At 39.4% G+C, this 18935-nt stretch overlaps 2 protein-coding genes across 6 annotated transcripts in view; both read left to right on the forward strand.

The window, feature by feature from the left end:
- sobpa (sine oculis binding protein homolog (Drosophila) a) overlaps positions 1 to 9228 on the forward strand; it is a 41780-nt gene extending 32552 nt beyond the window's left edge. For all 4 annotated transcript variants that reach the window (XM_077577831.1, XM_077577912.1, XM_077578000.1 and 1 more), the window contains 2 exons: positions 1968 to 3963; positions 6077 to 9228. In XM_077577831.1, the coding sequence (XP_077433957.1) occupies positions 1968 to 3962 (1995 nt within the window). In that variant the 3' untranslated portion in view covers position 3963; positions 6077 to 9228. The remainder of the gene's footprint in view (positions 1 to 1967; positions 3964 to 6076) is intronic.
- A 2305-nt stretch (positions 9229 to 11533) lies between these two features.
- The window catches only part of rock2a (rho-associated, coiled-coil containing protein kinase 2a), a 44230-nt gene continuing 36828 nt past the window's right edge, over positions 11534 to 18935 (forward strand). For both annotated transcript variants that reach the window (XM_077578189.1, XM_077578271.1), the window contains exon 1: positions 11534 to 12359. In XM_077578189.1, coding sequence (XP_077434315.1) covers positions 12261 to 12359 — 99 coding nt within the window. In that variant the 5' untranslated portion in view covers positions 11534 to 12260. The remainder of the gene's footprint in view (positions 12360 to 18935) is intronic.

Raw genomic sequence — 18935 nt, forward strand, 5'->3', positions numbered from 1 at the left:
ATTCAGTTACTGTTCAGAAAACAGATCAAATGCCTTTCTCTCTTTTAGCTGCTGCCAAAAAGGATGGGGCCAGATAAACCAAATGTTGCTATGCGGTGGGCTAAAATAGTTTTTCCACCGCCCGTTTTCTTCCTCCTGCTTATTAACATTCAGTACCCAGGGATCTTAAAGATGTGTGTGATGGATGATTATCGTTGAGGGGTCTGACAACTGATTAATGCCTTAATTATCTCCAGCAAGGGCCCGCCACTCCTCCCAGAGCTGACAGAGTGAGCTGTGTGTGGCCTAACAAGTAACACTGTGTTTAGGGCTCGCCCACTGCTATCTGCTCTACCGGGGTCACATTCATTCTCTTCCTCAAGAAAAATGTGCTTGGTTTGTTATGTTATGCGAAAAGGTGCATAACAGCAATGACAGTGAGCAGCAGGTTGTTCAAGGGTTAGTAAGAAGGACATTACCTTAGGAATTTCGACACTTTTAATCAACCTCTGTGTGGTGTCAGTGAAGTATATGGAACTTTATAGAAGTGAAAATCAACTTTGGTCATGTGTCAATGTAAAAGATTTGATTACAAACAATTGCTCTGATAACTATGGTAATACTTTGTACAAAGTATTATTGAGCAATTGCCACTGGATGGGGTCCATTGTTTTGGCTAATGGCTCACGTTACAGTACATTATTGGTATCAGTTTCTACTCATGATCATACCATTGACTGGGGTTAAGTCCAGGCAGCCTGCTTGTGACCCTGAACAGGATGAATGGATGATAACCACACAGTTTCATCCATTCATCGAATTTTTATACTGCATATCCTCACTAGGGTTGTGGGTAAACTGGAGACAATCCCAGTTGACATGCAAAAGGCAGGGTACACCCAGGACTACTTGACAGCCAATCAGAGGGCAGATGTAGAATAAACCGCCACTGAAACTCGCATTCACAATTGTTGGTAGCATTTTTGTGAAGAAGAAATTCTACCTTTAATCTCTTAAACCCGTTTCCCGTTGAGGGGTGAATGTTTGTGATGCTAGCAGGTTGATTTCTCATCAGGGTTTGTTCAAGGTTGCAACATTCGCTAGACCTTCAGCAGATGTTAAAACATCAGGCGAATGTTTAGCAAATGTTGCAATCTTGGACAATCCCTGATGAGAAATCAACATTTGCTAGCGTCACAAACGTTCACCCCTCAGTGGGATACAGGCCTTACATTGAGCAACAAGCTGTAGCCTACATTACACTTGTATTATTGCACACACAATCTACTGAGAGACTTCTTCTTTCGGTGCTGTCAAACAACTGATCATTCACCAATCCAATGTAGCTACGTTTGACTCCACTACACTAATTAAATGAAGCCATACAGAAGCAAAGTCTTCAAAGTGACTGATTTACGTACCATGTAAATGTAAACGTAGTCAGTGTCACTGAACCCACTCTGTAGAGAATTCACCTGAACTCCTAATATGGTCAGGTTATAAAGAGTTTTTAGCTTTACTGTTCATGGTAAGCCTGGAAAAGAAATTCAAAACATATCATGTGTATCCACTGACATGTTCCCTATGGTAATCATGCTTTTCCCTTGGTTGACCTTTTCTCCGAAAGTGATCTGTGCTTACTTGTGAGTGTGTTTTGTTGGCCCCAAACAATGTAGTAGAAATTGTTAAGGTGTGCATGTCTACAGTACACACACACACTGGATACTGTATACTTTATGTACACAAGCAAGGGCACAATTTCCTGGCAGCACTTCTATACAAAAGCATGAATATTATTCAGTCAAAGTTAAGTGTTTCCTGTGGAAGTTAAGCATTGTTTTCTTTTATTTTATGTATATCTCCAGATGGTTTAAATGTTGTCTTTGCATAACTGGGTACTTCAAAGGAGAATGTGACCTAATTCAATTCAGAATGTTATTTTAAAGCAGGGTGATTGATACAGTATATGTACTGTGTTTTTGTCATAGGTATGTGACTGGTGCAAGCATATCCGCCACACTAAGGAGTATCTTGACTTTGGGGCTGGTGAACGACGGCTGCAGTTCTGCAGTGCCAAATGCCTGAACCAATATAAGATGGACATATTTTATAAAGAGGCCCAAGCGGCACTGCCTGGAGCTCTCTGTAACCCAGGACATGGGGTTGGAGGCGAGGGTAAGGCAGAGTGCAGTGGCGGCGTACAGCTGCTCACTCCTGAATCCTGGGGAACACCTATATCGGACATTCGTCGGAAAGCTCCCTCTCCTGGAGGACCTCCCAACTCTTCAGCTCCTTGCATTTCATCTACCACCTCTTCCTCAGATGCTCTTTGTTCACCCTCCTCCTCTTCCTCCTGTGCCAAGATCCCCACACCTCGACCGCATGAAAGCCCTACACTCCCACCCCCTCCCTTACCTGCTTTACATCCAACAGTTGGGGTCCCTCCAGGGAGTCCTCCGATGGTGATGACCCCCCGCGGACCAATGCCTTTGCCTCTGTTTATGGAACATCAGATGATGCAGCAGATCCGGCCGCCATTTCTTCATCCATCTGTCCATCCAGGCGGACCCAACAGTCCCCTGTCAAACCCTATCATCCCCGGTATTGGTCCCCCACCTCCTCCCAGGACTCTTGGTCCTGCTTCTAGCCCCATGCACAGATCCATGATGTCACCTCACGTCCATCCCTCATCCAATCCCCACCCTGGTTTCCACATACCAGGATTCCCCCCTTTCCCCTCAGTCAACATGATGCCCAACGGACCTATCCCTTTTCCACGAATGATGAACTATGGCATGCCATCCTTAGCCCCATTAGTACCGCCACCAACCCTTTTGGTCCCTTACCCTGTCATTGTACCCCTTCCAGTCCCAGTTCCCATTCCAATTCCAATTCCTTTCAACCCCAAATCTTCCAGGAACCAACCAGAAAATAGTGACCCTCTATCCAGTGCACCTTTATCTTCAGATAGTTCAGCATCTGTTGTATCACAGTCTCCAGGATCTTCTGGAGGAGAGAGAGTCAAACAAAAAGAAGATCCTGATGGTGTAGAATGTGTGTCTCCACGATGCTCAGATAGTAACAGGTTGTCAGTGATGAACATGACTGTGAAGGTAGAGGATAATATGAGAAACTTATGCTCAACTGGTGATACTGGACAGCTGGAAGGAGTTATTGATCTAACTGTAAGCCAGAAACCATGCCAAGAGTATGTCATTCCGAGGATTCTGCCTAAGGTTCATGTCAAAGTAGAGTCGGAGGTTGAGTCAAGATCCTCACCGGATGTTGGGCTTGAAAGGGAAGTCAATGGCTGTCATGATCTTGGAGAAAGGTCCGCAGTACAGCAATCCCTTACTAATACTGAGATGTTTGGGGCCACCAGCTTAGAAACACTAGAAACACCGAATCTAGCTTCCAGCAAAAATAGCTCTTCTTTCATCGCTAATATTGAAAGTGACATTACCCTACCACCTGCTAGCAGCACGCCAAGGACCCAACCCCATCCTCTTCCACAGATCCAAACTAACCCTGCTGCCTCATGTAATGTCATTGTCAATGGTACTGGATGGCATTCACTACACACTCCTACTTTCAATTCACACAGAACAGGAGATGGGCTCACATCTGAGAGAAATTTTGGGGAGCACCCAGCAAATGGTGAGTTGGAAAGGGAAGCCCTAAAAGAGAACAATTGTTCCGCGAGAGAATGGGAATCTGTTAAGCGTGGCTCAATGCAAGACCTGATGGTAGATGCTACGGAGGGTAAGCCAGACCCTGACTCCAACTTGGAGGAGGGTGAACATGCTTACACCCTGCCACTGCTATCTACTGGGGGCTGTGTCCAGCCTGTGCCAAAGCCTGGCACTGAGAAGACAGCCATCCTTTCCTGTTCTATCAGTGCACCATTATCAGCTTCTGGAAGCCCTGAGCTGGAGCCCCCAATGAAGAGGAGGTGTCTGCGAATCCGCAATCAAAACAAATAAGGTTGGTTCACCATAGTGTCCTCCCACAATTTGTTTTAACACAGCTGCTTGTTGCACATTGATTTAGACATATTTCTATGGTATCTTGCAGTATTTTGCACTGCACTGCCTTCTACTGCATTAATTTAATGGCCGTTAATCACTCTGAGCATTGTTGTCTTTGTAAAGGCAGAATTTATGATGACATTTTTTATGCTATTGTACTGTACTAGATAGCATGTACTGTATGTACTTAAATAGCAGATTAGTTTACTAAACATGATATTGGACTGTAGTACTTTCACATTAGCTGACAATAGTACCCTGAGCAGCATATGGCACTGCAGTGCCTATCATAGCATGTCAAAGGATTTACTCAAGACTGCTAATACATAATCCTACACTTATTAAATGTATTAAATTCAATTTAATTTGTATTCAAGAAACTGTGGGCATTGGACCTTTTCAAGTTGTGGTCACATGAATGGAGGACGTTGAATTACAGTAATTGATCAAAATGGCAAAGGCTGGAAATCTAGTCCCAAGCAGATTTGTATTAAACTTTACTTGTCATACTGTAATTATTTCTTAAATATAAAGTATTGAAACAATAAACGGACCGCTAGCAAATTCCCATGGAAATTTTGTATGGGACGGCTGTTTCTTGCAAGACTGAAAGGCACAGTTGCAAAGACTTCGTGTAAAGGCGAGCTTGCCCTGTAAGACATTTGAACATTTGTTGTCAATGGAAAGGAATGTAATTCGGAAAAGGAAATTGTATTGAATTGAATTACGTTGGATATTTTAGTTAGAAATTTTGAACATTTCTTAGAATAGGTTATGACCTGAACAGCTTTAAATTTAAACAGTTTGCATTAGTTTAAAAAAAATGTCAATGACAAGTAAATAACCCTAAAATAGTAATTTGGGCTTCAATTTAGAAATCTTGTGAGGGAAATTGGAATAGGACCTATTCAGTTTAAAGTTGGAATGGTTTAAAAACGTGTTGAAATTGGAGGTAAAAACTCACAAAATTAAAGGTTATGCTTTTATTTGGTAGTTTTGGGAAGAAAATGGAATATGAATGAGCTCAACAGTTTGAAGTTGGAGCAGTTAGAATCCGCCAAAACATGGGAATTAGAGGTAAAAACACAAAATGTTAACTTGGGCTTTTATTTTGAAATTTTGAAAAGAACATGGAAATAGGATAAAGAAATAGAAATAAAATCAAAACTCCAGTATTTTAATTTTGGGCTTTTAGTTTGAAATTCGGAAAAAAATAAAATGAAATAGGAATGAGCTAAGCGGTTTAAAGTAAAATAGAATTACCTGGTAACCATATAAAATTGGGCTTTAATTTTGAAAAAGCCTGCTAGATAAATAACATTGATAAATTGTATCATAATGGTAACACGGAATTTTTAATACAATTATTCCGAACCGGGCCAAGACGCATCTTTTGGTACCACATTTGTGTAGATACATTAAATGGTGTGTGCTAAATTCTTGATGAATAAAAAACGACAGGATAATAAAGTAAAACAAGATGCGATACGTATGCAAGATATTAGTATAAGCTGTTTAAGTAGTGTAGTGTATAACTAGAGTAAGCAATCCCATAATTTCATGTTTAATATAATGCCATGCCACCACAAATAAATGTTTGTGTGGATAATACTGCAACTTAAAGGGATACTTGACTCATTGAGCCATTTTCAGCAGGAACAAGTTAATATTTTGTGTATAATTAATGTAATAATTGCATTATTTTTCCCGTACAATTAATACCTTTAAAAGCAATTTTTTCTACTTGCTGTCAACTGAAGATGACGTCACCTCTGCTGAGGAAGTAGGTAGCGACCAATCATGGCTCAGTTTACTGACCAAACCCAGAAAACAGGTGAGCCATGATTGGTCATTACCTACTTCCTCAGCACAGGTGATGTCATCATCAGTCGACAGCAAGAGGAAAAATAGTTTTTAAAGGTATTAATTGTACATGAAAAATAATGACGTTACCAAATAAATTCTGGAAAAAATATTAACTGCTGAAAATGGCTTAATGAGTCAAGTATCCCTTTGGTAAACAGAGAGGCCTTCCTTTATTTGCCCATTGACTGTTTCTCCTCCTACAGTGTTTCACAGATGGATACTCCGAGGACCGCTGTGCCATCCATGCCACAACCCACACTGCATACACACTCAGGCACATGTCCTTGTCATCATCCAATCTACCAGCATCACAACTCGCCTTTGACTTCTCTAAGTCAAAACAACATGCACTTCGTAGAGAAGATGACAGCACTCTCTTGGTCCATGTAACTGGTGCTGTCATGCAAAGTCTAGAGGAAGCTGTCAGTGGGACCGCCTGACAGCAAATCTCAATGCACAACGGCCCCGCGTACTCTAACTTACCAATAGCCCCTGTTGATTCAGGTGTTCTCTCCATTGTCTATTATCTTTAGAGTGCACCGTGGTGGACAAAGCTGTTTGCAAGTTTGTGAAGGAGTCATTATTTTCTACAGCACTGCACTGTGGTCCAATTGGAGTCACACAACACATATGAAATAATTGCTGCAGCATGCTACTGTAGCTTCACCCGGTTCCAAAAACAGAATTGTTGCCCTCTCTCTTAGGCCTTATTATGACAACCAGAAAAGTGCACTTGGCAACCCAACACTGTTTTCTGATTTTGATGAGAGTAGCTGCAAACATCAACAATATAGTGAATGCACACTGATAAAGAGTCTATGAATAATCATGAATATTAACTCAGCAAATACTACATCATGGTATTGTGCAACCTCTGTATTTATCTGTGGCTTTCATTTGTTTTGTCTCAAACATGACAGACTTTATAGAGAATGAACACAGACCCCTGCTGTTTGAGAGCTGTGAAAGCATGGCAGGCTGTAATGGTAAAATTACACTGCAGGCTAGTACTTTTCTATAATACATTAGCAGTGCTGTTACTGTCACAGGGCACTTTGAGACTGATGTGCTGAATTGAGACAGGGCTGAGAGAAGCCAGCTTTTATAAATAATTATCTTGGCGCCTGCTGAGTAAAATGGAACACAACAAAAAAGAATATGAATAATCACACACAAGACAATTTAAAACATTTGCCTCACGTTTGACGTTTAATTTCATCTTTTATTTTATGCCAAAAACATGTGTTAAATGTATGTTTTACGTCTAATTCAAGAACCATTACTATACATGATCTTGCATTGAGTTTAGACTACTAGGGAACTTTTACCTGTTGGAGGTAATGTATTAACGTATACTGTATATACCATTGGCTTGTGGTGTTTAAACACCTTGTAAATTGAAAACAGAGTTGCCAAAATCGCAAGCACTTAGCATAAAATGTAATGCCCGTTACATGTGACATTACTAATAAGCTTACTTTTTTCTTTTTTACCTTTTCCATTTTAACTGTCATGGTGAGGCTTTTTGTATGTCCAGTTGAGCCCAGTATTTGTGGGTCTTATTATTCCTGGAATTGCACATCAGTAGTATGCATCCTCATACAATAAATGCCCTAAACTTGATTTTGTGTGTGGGATGTGAGGGGGAGGTAGGTGTAAGCAGCAGCGGAGATTGCAGAGTGCAATCATCTGCTGCCTGTTAAACCAGGGGCGTCAAAGTCATTTTAATTAAAGGTCCACTTTCACCCAAATTTGATCTCAAGTAGGCCGGACTAGTATACCCTGGTCTATAGTAATTTAAAATTAAAATTAAAGAAAGTCAAAATATTCACAGTTTATTTTTAAATTGCAGAGTAACCTGAATATTTTTTTAACAATATTTCAAAATGTCATTTCATTGGTTGTCAGTGCATCCTCACGTGAACAAAATTAGCAAGAGTTAATTTTGTGGAAAACAGCCGTTTTTATTGTTTCACGGGCCACATTGGACCCCCTGATGGGCTGGTTTTGGCACGCAGGCTGTATTTTTGGCACCCCTGGATTAAACACTTTATTTGGCCGTGTTAATTACTCTGGCTTGAAAATGATTTCCATCATACTGTCCATCAAAATTAATTGCATATATTGGTTAATGAAATGGTTTTGAGGGTCACCTACAGTGAAGAACTCTTAAGGTTTTAAAACATTGTGTGTACTGGTTTTAGAAGTATACATGTGTGCGCTAAAAATGAAATGCTGTGAGACATTCCAAGAATAAGAGGACAAACTAACTCATTCACTGCCAATGACGGCCATAGACGTCAAAGATCGATTTTAACTGGGCTGGACAATAATATTTTTGCTATAAGCTAAGAAAGTGCAGCTCAGCCTATTTTCAACAATAAATTAAGGAGGTAAATTGTGACAATGACTACTTACTCATCCAAAAATTTCTCTCCCTAAAAACAAAAGGATTGTTGACATATTTTTTCCAATTCGTCTTTGCCACCATCATATCTTATGTCATGTCATTTTTCTCTCAAATCTCTCAGTCTCTCTCTCTCAATTAACAACACAATTTGTAGTTTGCCGAGTGTTAATTTGCACATTGTGGTGCCATTGTAAAAACGATGGCGCTAGTGATATTGAAGTTTCATTATTAAATGGTAATGCCGCTTCACTGAATCATTGTTTGTACTAGCAAACAAAACGAACAAATCTTATCAATCTGCTTAGATGATAGATTGCAGGTCGGGTCCATCGCTATGAATTATGCAATGACAACCAACCCTAAAAGAGACTAGAAATCAAAAACTTAAAAATGTTTCATCAAAAACAACAGGGAAGTTGCCTTATCTCTTGCTTGAATAATCTCTACAGTTAAGACAATGATGCTCACACTCTGAAATGAACTCTCCTTTCTTTGTACGAAACAAAATTTACCAGAAACAACTTTGTTCTCTTGTGTCAATGTATAGATGATGAGCTTTTTTCTGTAACTTGTATGAATTGTCACACTTTTGCTCTCAACCCAAATGTTCTTGTTACCAATCATCTGAATTACCTTGTGGTGAACTGTCAATCTTTTTGTGTACATTTTAGATTATTATTTATTGTTGTCATGTTTTGCATTTGCAAATAACAAAAAAGTAACAAGGGTTTGACCCGGACATTCTATTTCAATGTAAATGCCAGCTAGGAGAGCAATGACATTCTTTTGTAATTATTAAAATGGAAGAAACAACAGTATGAGATCTTTTTATTATGTGACCAAAGTTACTTTGGAAAATAACTTATTTTTTTTGTGTTGTAACAGTATTTGTTAGTGAATTGCTTATGAAGAAAAAATAAATAAGAGGCACACACCTCTGCTTCAGATTGGTCATATATATCTATACAAGTGAACAATCTATCTGCACCATGAAGAGCATTAATATAGTGACCTCATATTGTCTTCGTTTATGACTGACAGATTTAGAATAGTGTAGAGTATAACAACTTAATATACATTCATGTCCTGTTTTATCCTTATTTAAATATTTATATATATTTATTCGATGTTGGTCCTTGTTCAAGGTCATGGTACCGCAGCAAAAAAAGCGGTTTAGCTGTATTGCAGCGCCATCGTATGGCTTATGCAAGTACTGACTTCATATAACAACAGCTAACGTATTCGTGTCTGGTGACCGAACGCTTGAAAAGTGATCAAATGCAATAGCTCAGCTAAATATTTGAAAAAGGGAACCAAAAACGTGTTGAAGTTGCAGTGCTCATAAGTAGCCTACAATCATTGCTGCTCTACCAGACTTCATCAATATGAAAAATTTGCATACATGTACAATCTATGGTAGTTAAACAAATGCTGTGTCATTATTATCTGTATCTATAAAAATTATGATACTGCTTAAAAAAAAAGTCCACCTATTAATTTTTTTATTTGTGTACAACTTTCTGTTCTCAAGTTTTCACCAGTAGGTTGCAACATCTGTACTCAAGACATAATGGGGTGACAGAAAGGCATAGAATTGGACGTATTGTATGTGTAATGAATAAATAAATAAATAAATACCTGTTTTGAGATACAAATTCATTATATTGAATTCAACTTTATTTATAGGGCACTTTTAAAAAAAACTATAACAGCCGCAGCTGTAACATAGTTACATAAAACACATAATAGTAACAGTAATAACTACAATAATTATTTTTTCATTAAAGTAGGCTAGCTCCTTTCACATTTGTTGAACGTAAGTGAAGTCTCCATTGACCAACGATGACCAATATGAGGGCCTGCATGACAGCCCTTGCAATGGCTGCAAGCTGAATTTGAATGTAAATAAACAACTACAGTTTTCTAACAGATGTTCGTTAATCAATTGTCAAGTATCATACAAACACAGAGAAAGAAATGCTTCAAATTCCCCATCCCAGTTAGTCCTTCACTTTATTTCATGGCACCAGCTCTCATCCCTCTTCACATCTCCTTCGGGATGCATTCCTCACCAAAGGGACGCCAGCCTGCTCCAGGTTGGGACGAAGCTCTTCACGGTTCTAACGGCGTAGACAAACGCCACAAATCAAATATTCTCTTCTAAATAAAATATCACGAGGACTATACTGTACTGTAATAGTGCAAATGATTTAGCACAACGCAAAAAGAATAGGATGGTGGAGAATAGAAATAAATGAGACAACAATGCTGTTGTAAACAGGCTGCCAAGTCGCAGCCATACAGAACAAAACGAAACTAAACACTGCAAGTGCTCCAAGCAGCGCCCTGCTCCAGCAGGTGCCACTAACAGTGTTTGCTGTGATGGATCAGATGCAGAGGTCAAATTTCAATACATGTGTGTATATGACCAGTTTTTAAAAAAAGAGAGAAGAAAAAAAAAGGATTTGAGCTACCCTGAGTAAAACTTTTTACGTTTTTAAGTTGTTATACCACCATCCACCTCTTGATGGCAGACATAGTTTTTATTAAATGGCCCTAATAATTTTTTGGGGTGGATTTCGAATGACGTGGGACAAAAATAGTATCTCAATATTATTAGAATTTTGAGTGAGTTGATTTTTGTGGGGAAAAAATGCACAAAATGAGTTCTTGCCTTTAATGTTGGTTTGCTGTTCAGCATGTTTGTGCGCAATTAAGAGCCCTTTGCAGCTGGTTAGTTAGTTAGTTAGTTAGTTAGTTAGTTAGTTAGTTAGTTAGTTAGTTAGTTTGCTTCCAACTCTTTGCTGTTGAATGGATTCTGAACAAAATTCTTCCTTACATGCATGGTGAAAACAAACAGCGTATTGTATTGATTTTGCCTGTGGCCAGTATGCAAACCAGGCAGATTGTTCGAGTTGTCAACCAATATTTCATCACATTTTGAACTCAAAATAATCCTCATAAATCAAATTCCAATAATGAAAAGTCCAATGGTTTTCGATGAGCGGAGAGCGTCCTTTCACCAAGTAAAACCGCCATTTTGACTTGAGAAATGTAATTAAGAAAGAAAGAAAGAAAGAAACAAACAAACAAACAAAAAACAAAATGCTGCTTTCTAAATGAAGTCAGTCGTGAGTCAGGACATAGGTTGAGGTGCTGGGACAGGACTGGACTGGTGAATCATGGGAAATAGAGTTTTCTCCATCAGTGGGAGGAGGCAGATCCCAGACTGCGCGCGCGTTTGCGTGTGTTTGCGTGTGTAGATGAGAGTGAATCGTGAGGATTGGGCGAGTGCTGGACGTTTCTCTTCCAAGCGAGCAAGGATTTTTTTTCACGACGAACGCCAATAGTCCGGACGAGACGACGGTTGAAAGGCGTCCGAAAATGCGAAAGGGAATCCAGGAAGAGAGCGCGTGCCCATTAAAAATTGAGCGCGGCATTCTGCTCGTCCCTTGGTAACACTTGTGGCATCGCCGAGGATAAACTTTGACACCAAGTGGCTGCTAACGTCTGTTGAATGGGGTGAATTGTAGCGATATTTTTTTTGACAAGCGAATCGGAGGCATTTGCAGACGTTCAAAAAGGGGAAGGGGGGCCGAGAGGGGCAAAGAAAACGCCCTGCTGCCATTGCCTGTTGCTGTTATCTCCAAATTCAAAGTTTATCGTCGACTTTGAAAATGCTATTCCAACTCAACAGGAGATGGGATGAAACGTGGAACGTTATCTTTGTTGCTTGAAAGACTAACGTTTCTCTCTTTGTTAAGAGCCGCTCTCGCCAAGTTTTTGGAAGTCTCGTTGCTTTAGGAATATTTCCCCCTCGTTTTTGAACTCTATTCCCGTTGGAGACGATCTGGGTGGGCTGGGAGCCCCGAGGCTGCCCCGCTAGGCCCGAACAACGACGTTTCACATGTAAACCCAAGCAATTGAGGACAAAAACAACTCTTTATTCATATTATTTGACGAGCTACGCCGCAGACATGTCTCAGGGCGCCGAGAAGAGGATGGAAAGCCGGCTGAAGAAGTTGGAGGACATGATGAGAAATCCCAAGTCTGCGTTGAACCTGGAAAGTTTGCTGGTAAGTCAAGTGGAATACATCTCCTGCATTATTTAAGAATGTCGTGTTGGCTGCTCTCTGCAACGCGACACACACAGATGACCACAATTAACGTTATGCTACTGGCATGTAAACGAATAAATCCACACACCCTATATTAATGGCCATATCAACGTGTTCTGAGCTGTTTGGATTGTCCTTTTTTAGGGACACTGCTGCGAGGATTCGTCCTCGTTCACGTTGTCCTTGTAAAACTAAATTTTCCAGTCTGTCCTGTAATCAGATATCTGGCCATTACAAACCAATTTAATGGAAACTGCAATGGAGGGCAGTGTGCTGGTCTACAGTAGGCCTGATTAATAGTTGAGACTACCACAAATTCGTGCAGTTTGGGAGGTCTGTGGTGTCTACAGATAAGGATTAATTTGTGGCGAATTTTCCACTTAGGGTTTTTATGGAGCCTAATGTGTAACAGTTGATCACTGTTGTGGTCCTGCTCGAAGAGATGAGAGGAGCAAGGAGCGCATTAAACGTGAAAAGTAGCTGGTATTTGTGCATTTTTGGACCGAATTCTGGTCCTCTTATAAATCTGATCAGATGCATAGCCTATCAAATGAATACATTTAACATTCATGATTGTAGACAGATAACTATGTATTCCACCAGGCATCCCTGAGCAATTTAAAGAATCGGTACACACAACAGGCTCAGTCGGTTCCAAATAAACACACTAGGAGGAGGTTGAAGGTGTCCTGCATTGACAATTCCAAACATCCGGGCAGTTTCGATATTTAGATGAAAACAAACGGTGTATTTGTATTGTTTTTTTCCCCCATGTGGCTATCATACAAACCAGGCAGATTGTAAAAGTAGTCAAACAACATTTCATTACATTTTGAAATCAAAATAATCCTCTCAATTCAATTTACAATGTTCCGAAGTTGAATGCATTTCAATGAGCGAAGAGCTTGCTTTCACTGAGTTAATTTGAGGAAGGTGGGAAGTTGGATTGATCCCACTCGGATTGTCCCAATTCCGACCTCAAAGCGTTCAAGGCAAATATAAATAAAAAAGATGGCTGATTATGATTATTGTTTGTTGGTTTGGTTAACGCAGTCAGTCCGAATCACGTTGGGTTACGTGAAGTTACTTACTTTGAATAACTAATTTAATGTCATAATAAAAAAGTGATTAATATGTTAATAATTGTATAAATTGTGTTTTGCCATTCACAGTCTGTGACTGTGTCTATTGTTAAGTGACATTAGATTGAAGCCAGTTGGTGATGTTGGGGTCCTTTTTTTCAGTCTGAAATACTTTAGTCACCAAAACTACACAGCTTGAAACAGGATGTTGCTTTGACACAGGGGAATGAGTCCAGAGCAAAATGTGTCCACTTTATGCTTTGTGTTTCAAGTAGGACTAAATTAAAGTAAAATGTGATCAATACTGTTCCTTCACAACTTTGCAGACGTAAATACAATCGTGAGTGTTCGGTTAAGCCCAAGCGCGTTTTACCCCCCTCCCACGACCCCGCATGTAGCACATACTGTATTTGGAGAGACTTGTCATTATTTATGAAGTGCTGATTTTGCGTATCTATTATATTGAATGCAAAAAAAACTGTAGAACCATTAAAATGTTTTTATTTACTTCATGTGGCCAAATAAATTTGAGAAAATGGCAACTCAATTACTACATAACTTCAAAATAGGTGGTACTAGTAGTACCAACCAGTTCAGGGTGTACCCTGCCTACTGCCCGTAGCCAGATGGGATAGGCTCCAGCACACCCGCAACCCTTGTGAGTGGTCACGAAAATAGATAGACTGATAGTAGTAACCATGAGCTAGTGAAATTAAGTCATTTTGGTATCAAATAGGGCCCCAAATAGAACAAACACTCTACTAAAGCAATAGAAAAACAAAAAAACAGACAGGAAAAAAAGAGAATTACGGTCACGATTTAAAGTGCATAAAAATTATCCAGCGGAGTATTAATTTTATTTTATTTTTTTAGATTTTTATATTACATCATTGTAATTTCTTTTGGTGTTTTGGATTTCATTTTCAGTTTTCAGTTTGGGCCAGGAATTTTCTATGCATCCCTAATTTTTTAGGTGTCCTCACACTTCTTGCTTTGCCATCCCTCGTACTAGGGTTGTAACGAAAAGTGATTTGAATCAGAAAATAGGTTTTGATTGAAAATATGTGAATGAATCAAATTCAGATGTGTATCCAATCATCTTGGAGAAATGTATACTGGGCCCTTTTCCCGTACCATTGTGTGGTGGCATCACCCATCCTGTCACCCCTGCTCACTGATCTGAAACGCACACACGCACTAGTGGAGTTAATTGTTTTTGCGCTCTGATCTGTAGGTTCCCAACTTATTCATAAGCAGTGTTTCCCACAGATTTGAAGTCTACTTGGGTGGGTGGACTCGGGTGAGTGTTCTCAGTCCTGCTACGTGCGTCTCCTCTAACCTCATGATCCACAAGTGAGTGACAGCGAACTAATGTTACATGCGCTAAATCTAGTCGCGACATGTTTTTTGACACTTTTTTTGGGGATATATTTTTATTAAATTTTCTTGAAATCTACTTGGGTGGTGGCCAAGTATTGACATGGTGTGGGAAACCACATACATTTTGCACTACTTTTGAGTCATATTTCCCCCCCAATATTTTAGTGAATGTGTGACATCAGGCGTTTAGAGCTTCCTCTATATAATAATTAGTGGATAGTGTTGCTTCCTTAAAAGATTAATATTGTGTATATATATTCATTCCTGACTTGCAACATAACTTAATACAAGGCATACAAGCCATTTTAAGTGAAGTTGCATTTGTTGTGGGCCTGTGCTTTGAATTGCTGGACCCCTTAACTGGATCTGCCACAGGCCAAACACAATGTCATTTATTTCTATCTTAAAAAGCGCTACCTCACCCTTTTGACGGGCCTCATCTATCTTGGAGCCCCTTGTGCTGCCTATCCCTGTGCTTCTCTTTCCTTTTCAACATTATACAGAATAGTGGCTGGATCACCAGTTGTTTGCTTCCTGCATGTGAGCTGAGGTGATGGAGTTGCTGAGTGTTGGAGACAAAAGTTGAGTGGGAAGCTTGCTTTGGTCGACGTCAGTTTTCCATTTTTAGAAGGCCCCCTGCTGTCACTGGAATGAAAGTTTTACTGCTAAGGGTAGGACTGTAGATATGGGTGTTCCGCAGTGTTTTATGCTGCCCATTCTGATACTGATGACCCATGAGTGAGATCAGCCGATACCTTTACAAATGACATGCATTAGCTGCACATTTTTTATTTTAGAGCTGCTCATTAAAGATGATTTTTAATTATTGGTTTATATGTCAATTGTTTATTAAAATATATGATTGATCAGATTTTTTTTTTAAGAACATTCCAAATTTCCATTACTTTACTATACAAAAACAGGACATAATTTCAAATTTACATTGCAGAAAATGCACAAACATTATTTAAAACAATGACAATCTTTCTGACGCAGACCCGGTGTGTCAAAGTACCACATATAGTGCCAACTGCTGCAGAGAAAGACTTCATATATGTAAATTTTGATCTAATTAATTACAGGGTTTTTAATGACTTAATCTAATTAATCTATTTTAATCTCATATCTGCTAAAGGTCCCCTTATAGTGCCTGAGTAATCAATTGAATACACCAAGAAGAGAAGATTTGAAATCTACATTTTTATTGTTGGTGTGTGCTTCATAAATTAAATTCAAAGGAAAAAGTTTAATCATCAACAATTAGGCCAGGCATCATTAATAATAATTTAAACTTCGGTTTTGTTAAAAAAAATCCATCCATCCATCCATTTTCTTAACCGCTTATTCTTCATAAGGGTCGCGGGGGTGCTGGAGCCTATCCTAGCTGGACAAAATTTAATCTGAACTTCTACAAGCTGTCAATTCATTTATCAAAAAGCTATAATGTACTATATGAAAGTGCTAGAGTTGTGCAAAAATAGCAATAGCTGCATTTAACTAATTTAATCCATAAGAACAACGTTTTCTAATAAAGATGGTCAAAAACAACAGCATCATTGAGTAAAGTGCTGTCAGTGTTCAAACAATCAAAGCTGGCTAAAACGCCATAAAATAATTGCTAACAGTGCATAACATAAACAATACCATCAATCACTTCGTTGATTATTTTATACAACCTTTTGAGAAACATGCAATTGCAACCGTTCCCATTTAAAACCATAGAAACGGCTAATGCTAAAAAACAAATTTTTCGAATATATGCGCCGGTCAATCAACGCAGTCCGGCACTGACAGTTCATAGTAGCAATATTTAAGATAGAAACTTTATAAAACGCCACCTCGAGCAGAAACAAACATTTCCCCCTCGCGTGCCCTGTCTACTTCCATACTCCGGCCTAGAGGCTGCAGTGACGTGACCGCATGACCGAACGCGGCAGCTTGCCAAAGATCATTAAGGAGACAAGAGCGTACACTCTGACAACAGGTTGGGTTTGGTACCCACGTTATACGATCAATTGCGTTATTTTTTTTAAGCACTAATTTGTGCGTAATTAATAAATTTTGATTAACGTGTTAAACTGACAGCCTTAATGTAAATTACTTTTTTTGCCTTTAGTATCGGTGGCTGGCATCGACAGCCTCCACAAGTACCCAATATCTTAAAATAAGGCTGGGATTGGACCAATATCCAGGGTTTCCGCCAGTGTTTTATAAGCCTGGCGGCCCGTGGTCTGCGCCCGTCAAGCTAAGTGTCCCATACAAGCGTTTTCGAGGGAACATTTTTTTTCTCAATAACTGCGTAGGAAAAAAAATACACACTGACTAGTGTCAGGAATCCTTTTTGTTAAACTATAATTCTGTTTAAAATATGTATATTTGAATATCAGCACAGTTCTGTTGTTGTTTTTTTAAATGAGCATTTGGGTAAAATGTCACAAACTTGTGTAAAGTCACTGCAGACATTTAGCAACACAGTATTGGACTTAGTTGGCTGCTTGAAGTCAGGGAAGTGCTTATTCAGCCCAAGCAATAGAAACTATTTTAGTTATTAAAAGTACAGGTGATTGGAAGTCACATAGACTGCCTTTGTGCCTTTCTAACCGTGCTGTAGGAAATGACCTCATTGGGTAAATAGTTGGCAACTATTCTGTATGTGTATTCTGTATGTGGGGCTCAAAGTCCCCACAAAGGACTGCACTTTCTTTTTTTACTTTTCAGCCTTATCTCTTGTTCTGTCTTTTCAGCGTGTAGCCTGTCCCTCCTTTTAGGTCTGCTTGACACGCTGCGGGTACTTTAACTGTGCTATGAGGCTCAAACTAAATTCAACTGTAACTTAGGTGCGAGATGCTTAACACTTAAATTATAAATAATGGATATCTTTTCATTAAAACCATTTTTTGCACATCTTTGCGTCACGGTCATATAAGCAACATTGTGCATTTGGTTATCATTCATTGTTTATTCCCTGCATATCTTTCCCTGTCTCGAATATCCTTTGCTATTTACATGCTCCACTCCACTCTATCTTTCTCCCTATTTTGGCCACACCAATGTTAATGTCTTTTTCTATTGCAGCATTTCCTGTTCACTTTTTGTCTGACTTGAATGCCACTTTCCACATCCCATACGGAGCAATTTGAATGTGTGGATCCTCAAGGTGTGGATAGTCTCACCTCACCCTGACACAAAAGCCAAAGCATTAGCTTTGTCTCTGGAGTGTAGTCGAGTTGTTCTTAGACGAGCAACAACGGTACCGGTATCAGTGTGCTAGCTGGGAAGAAACACTTCCTTATAAGGCACTCGGGATGGTGGCCCAGGTCAATTTTTTTTTTCCTTTTTGCAAAACAAGTCAGTCTCTCTACTCAGCACCTCCTCTGGGGAGACTGCTAGACCTCTTTGTGGCCTTTTTTTGGTTTGTTGCTTCACTTCAGTGATGAAGACCCAGTGTCTGTCAGATGTCCAAGTCCTAAATGGCTTGAAAATGTCACACTCCACCTCAGTCATGTAGCTTGCATGCCTTGGACACAACTGGAAATGTTGAGCTTGGTTTTCCATTCCCATAGAGCCCCTGCGCACAGAGGGTCAAAGAAAGGTACTACATCACATATTATAAATTTTTCTATGTGTGTATTATTAGGAACAGGCATCATACTTGATTAGTTGATAATTGATCATCTAGAATGCTGTGGATTATATTGTTGACGCAGTTGGAGGTAAAATGGAGTAGACACCCGCATACTTGCGGTTATGCACCCACAGAATCACCTATTCACTGATATTTTTCCCACTATTTTTTCAAATGTTATTATTTATTGGGTGTCCAACAAAAAATGTTTTCTGTGGAAACCACTTAAAAAGTTTTTTTCCCCCTTAATACTATTTTGGCCATCAGTTATCCATGAATTGTTGCTATTTGCGGCTGCAAACGACGGAGGTACCGTTTGTAAGTGAGCAAGTTTTTGAAACAATGAGGCATCATGAATGGCAGTTTGAGCTATACACATAAAAACCTTTGCCACAGCAAGTTTTCCAAAAAGCATTATTGTGCATCTCAATTCTCAAAAGTATATTA

The sequence above is a fragment of the Vanacampus margaritifer genome, chromosome 1, assembly GCF_051991255.1.
Source record: "Vanacampus margaritifer isolate UIUO_Vmar chromosome 1, RoL_Vmar_1.0, whole genome shotgun sequence".
NCBI classification, from domain to species: Eukaryota; Metazoa; Chordata; class Actinopteri; order Syngnathiformes; family Syngnathidae; genus Vanacampus; species Vanacampus margaritifer.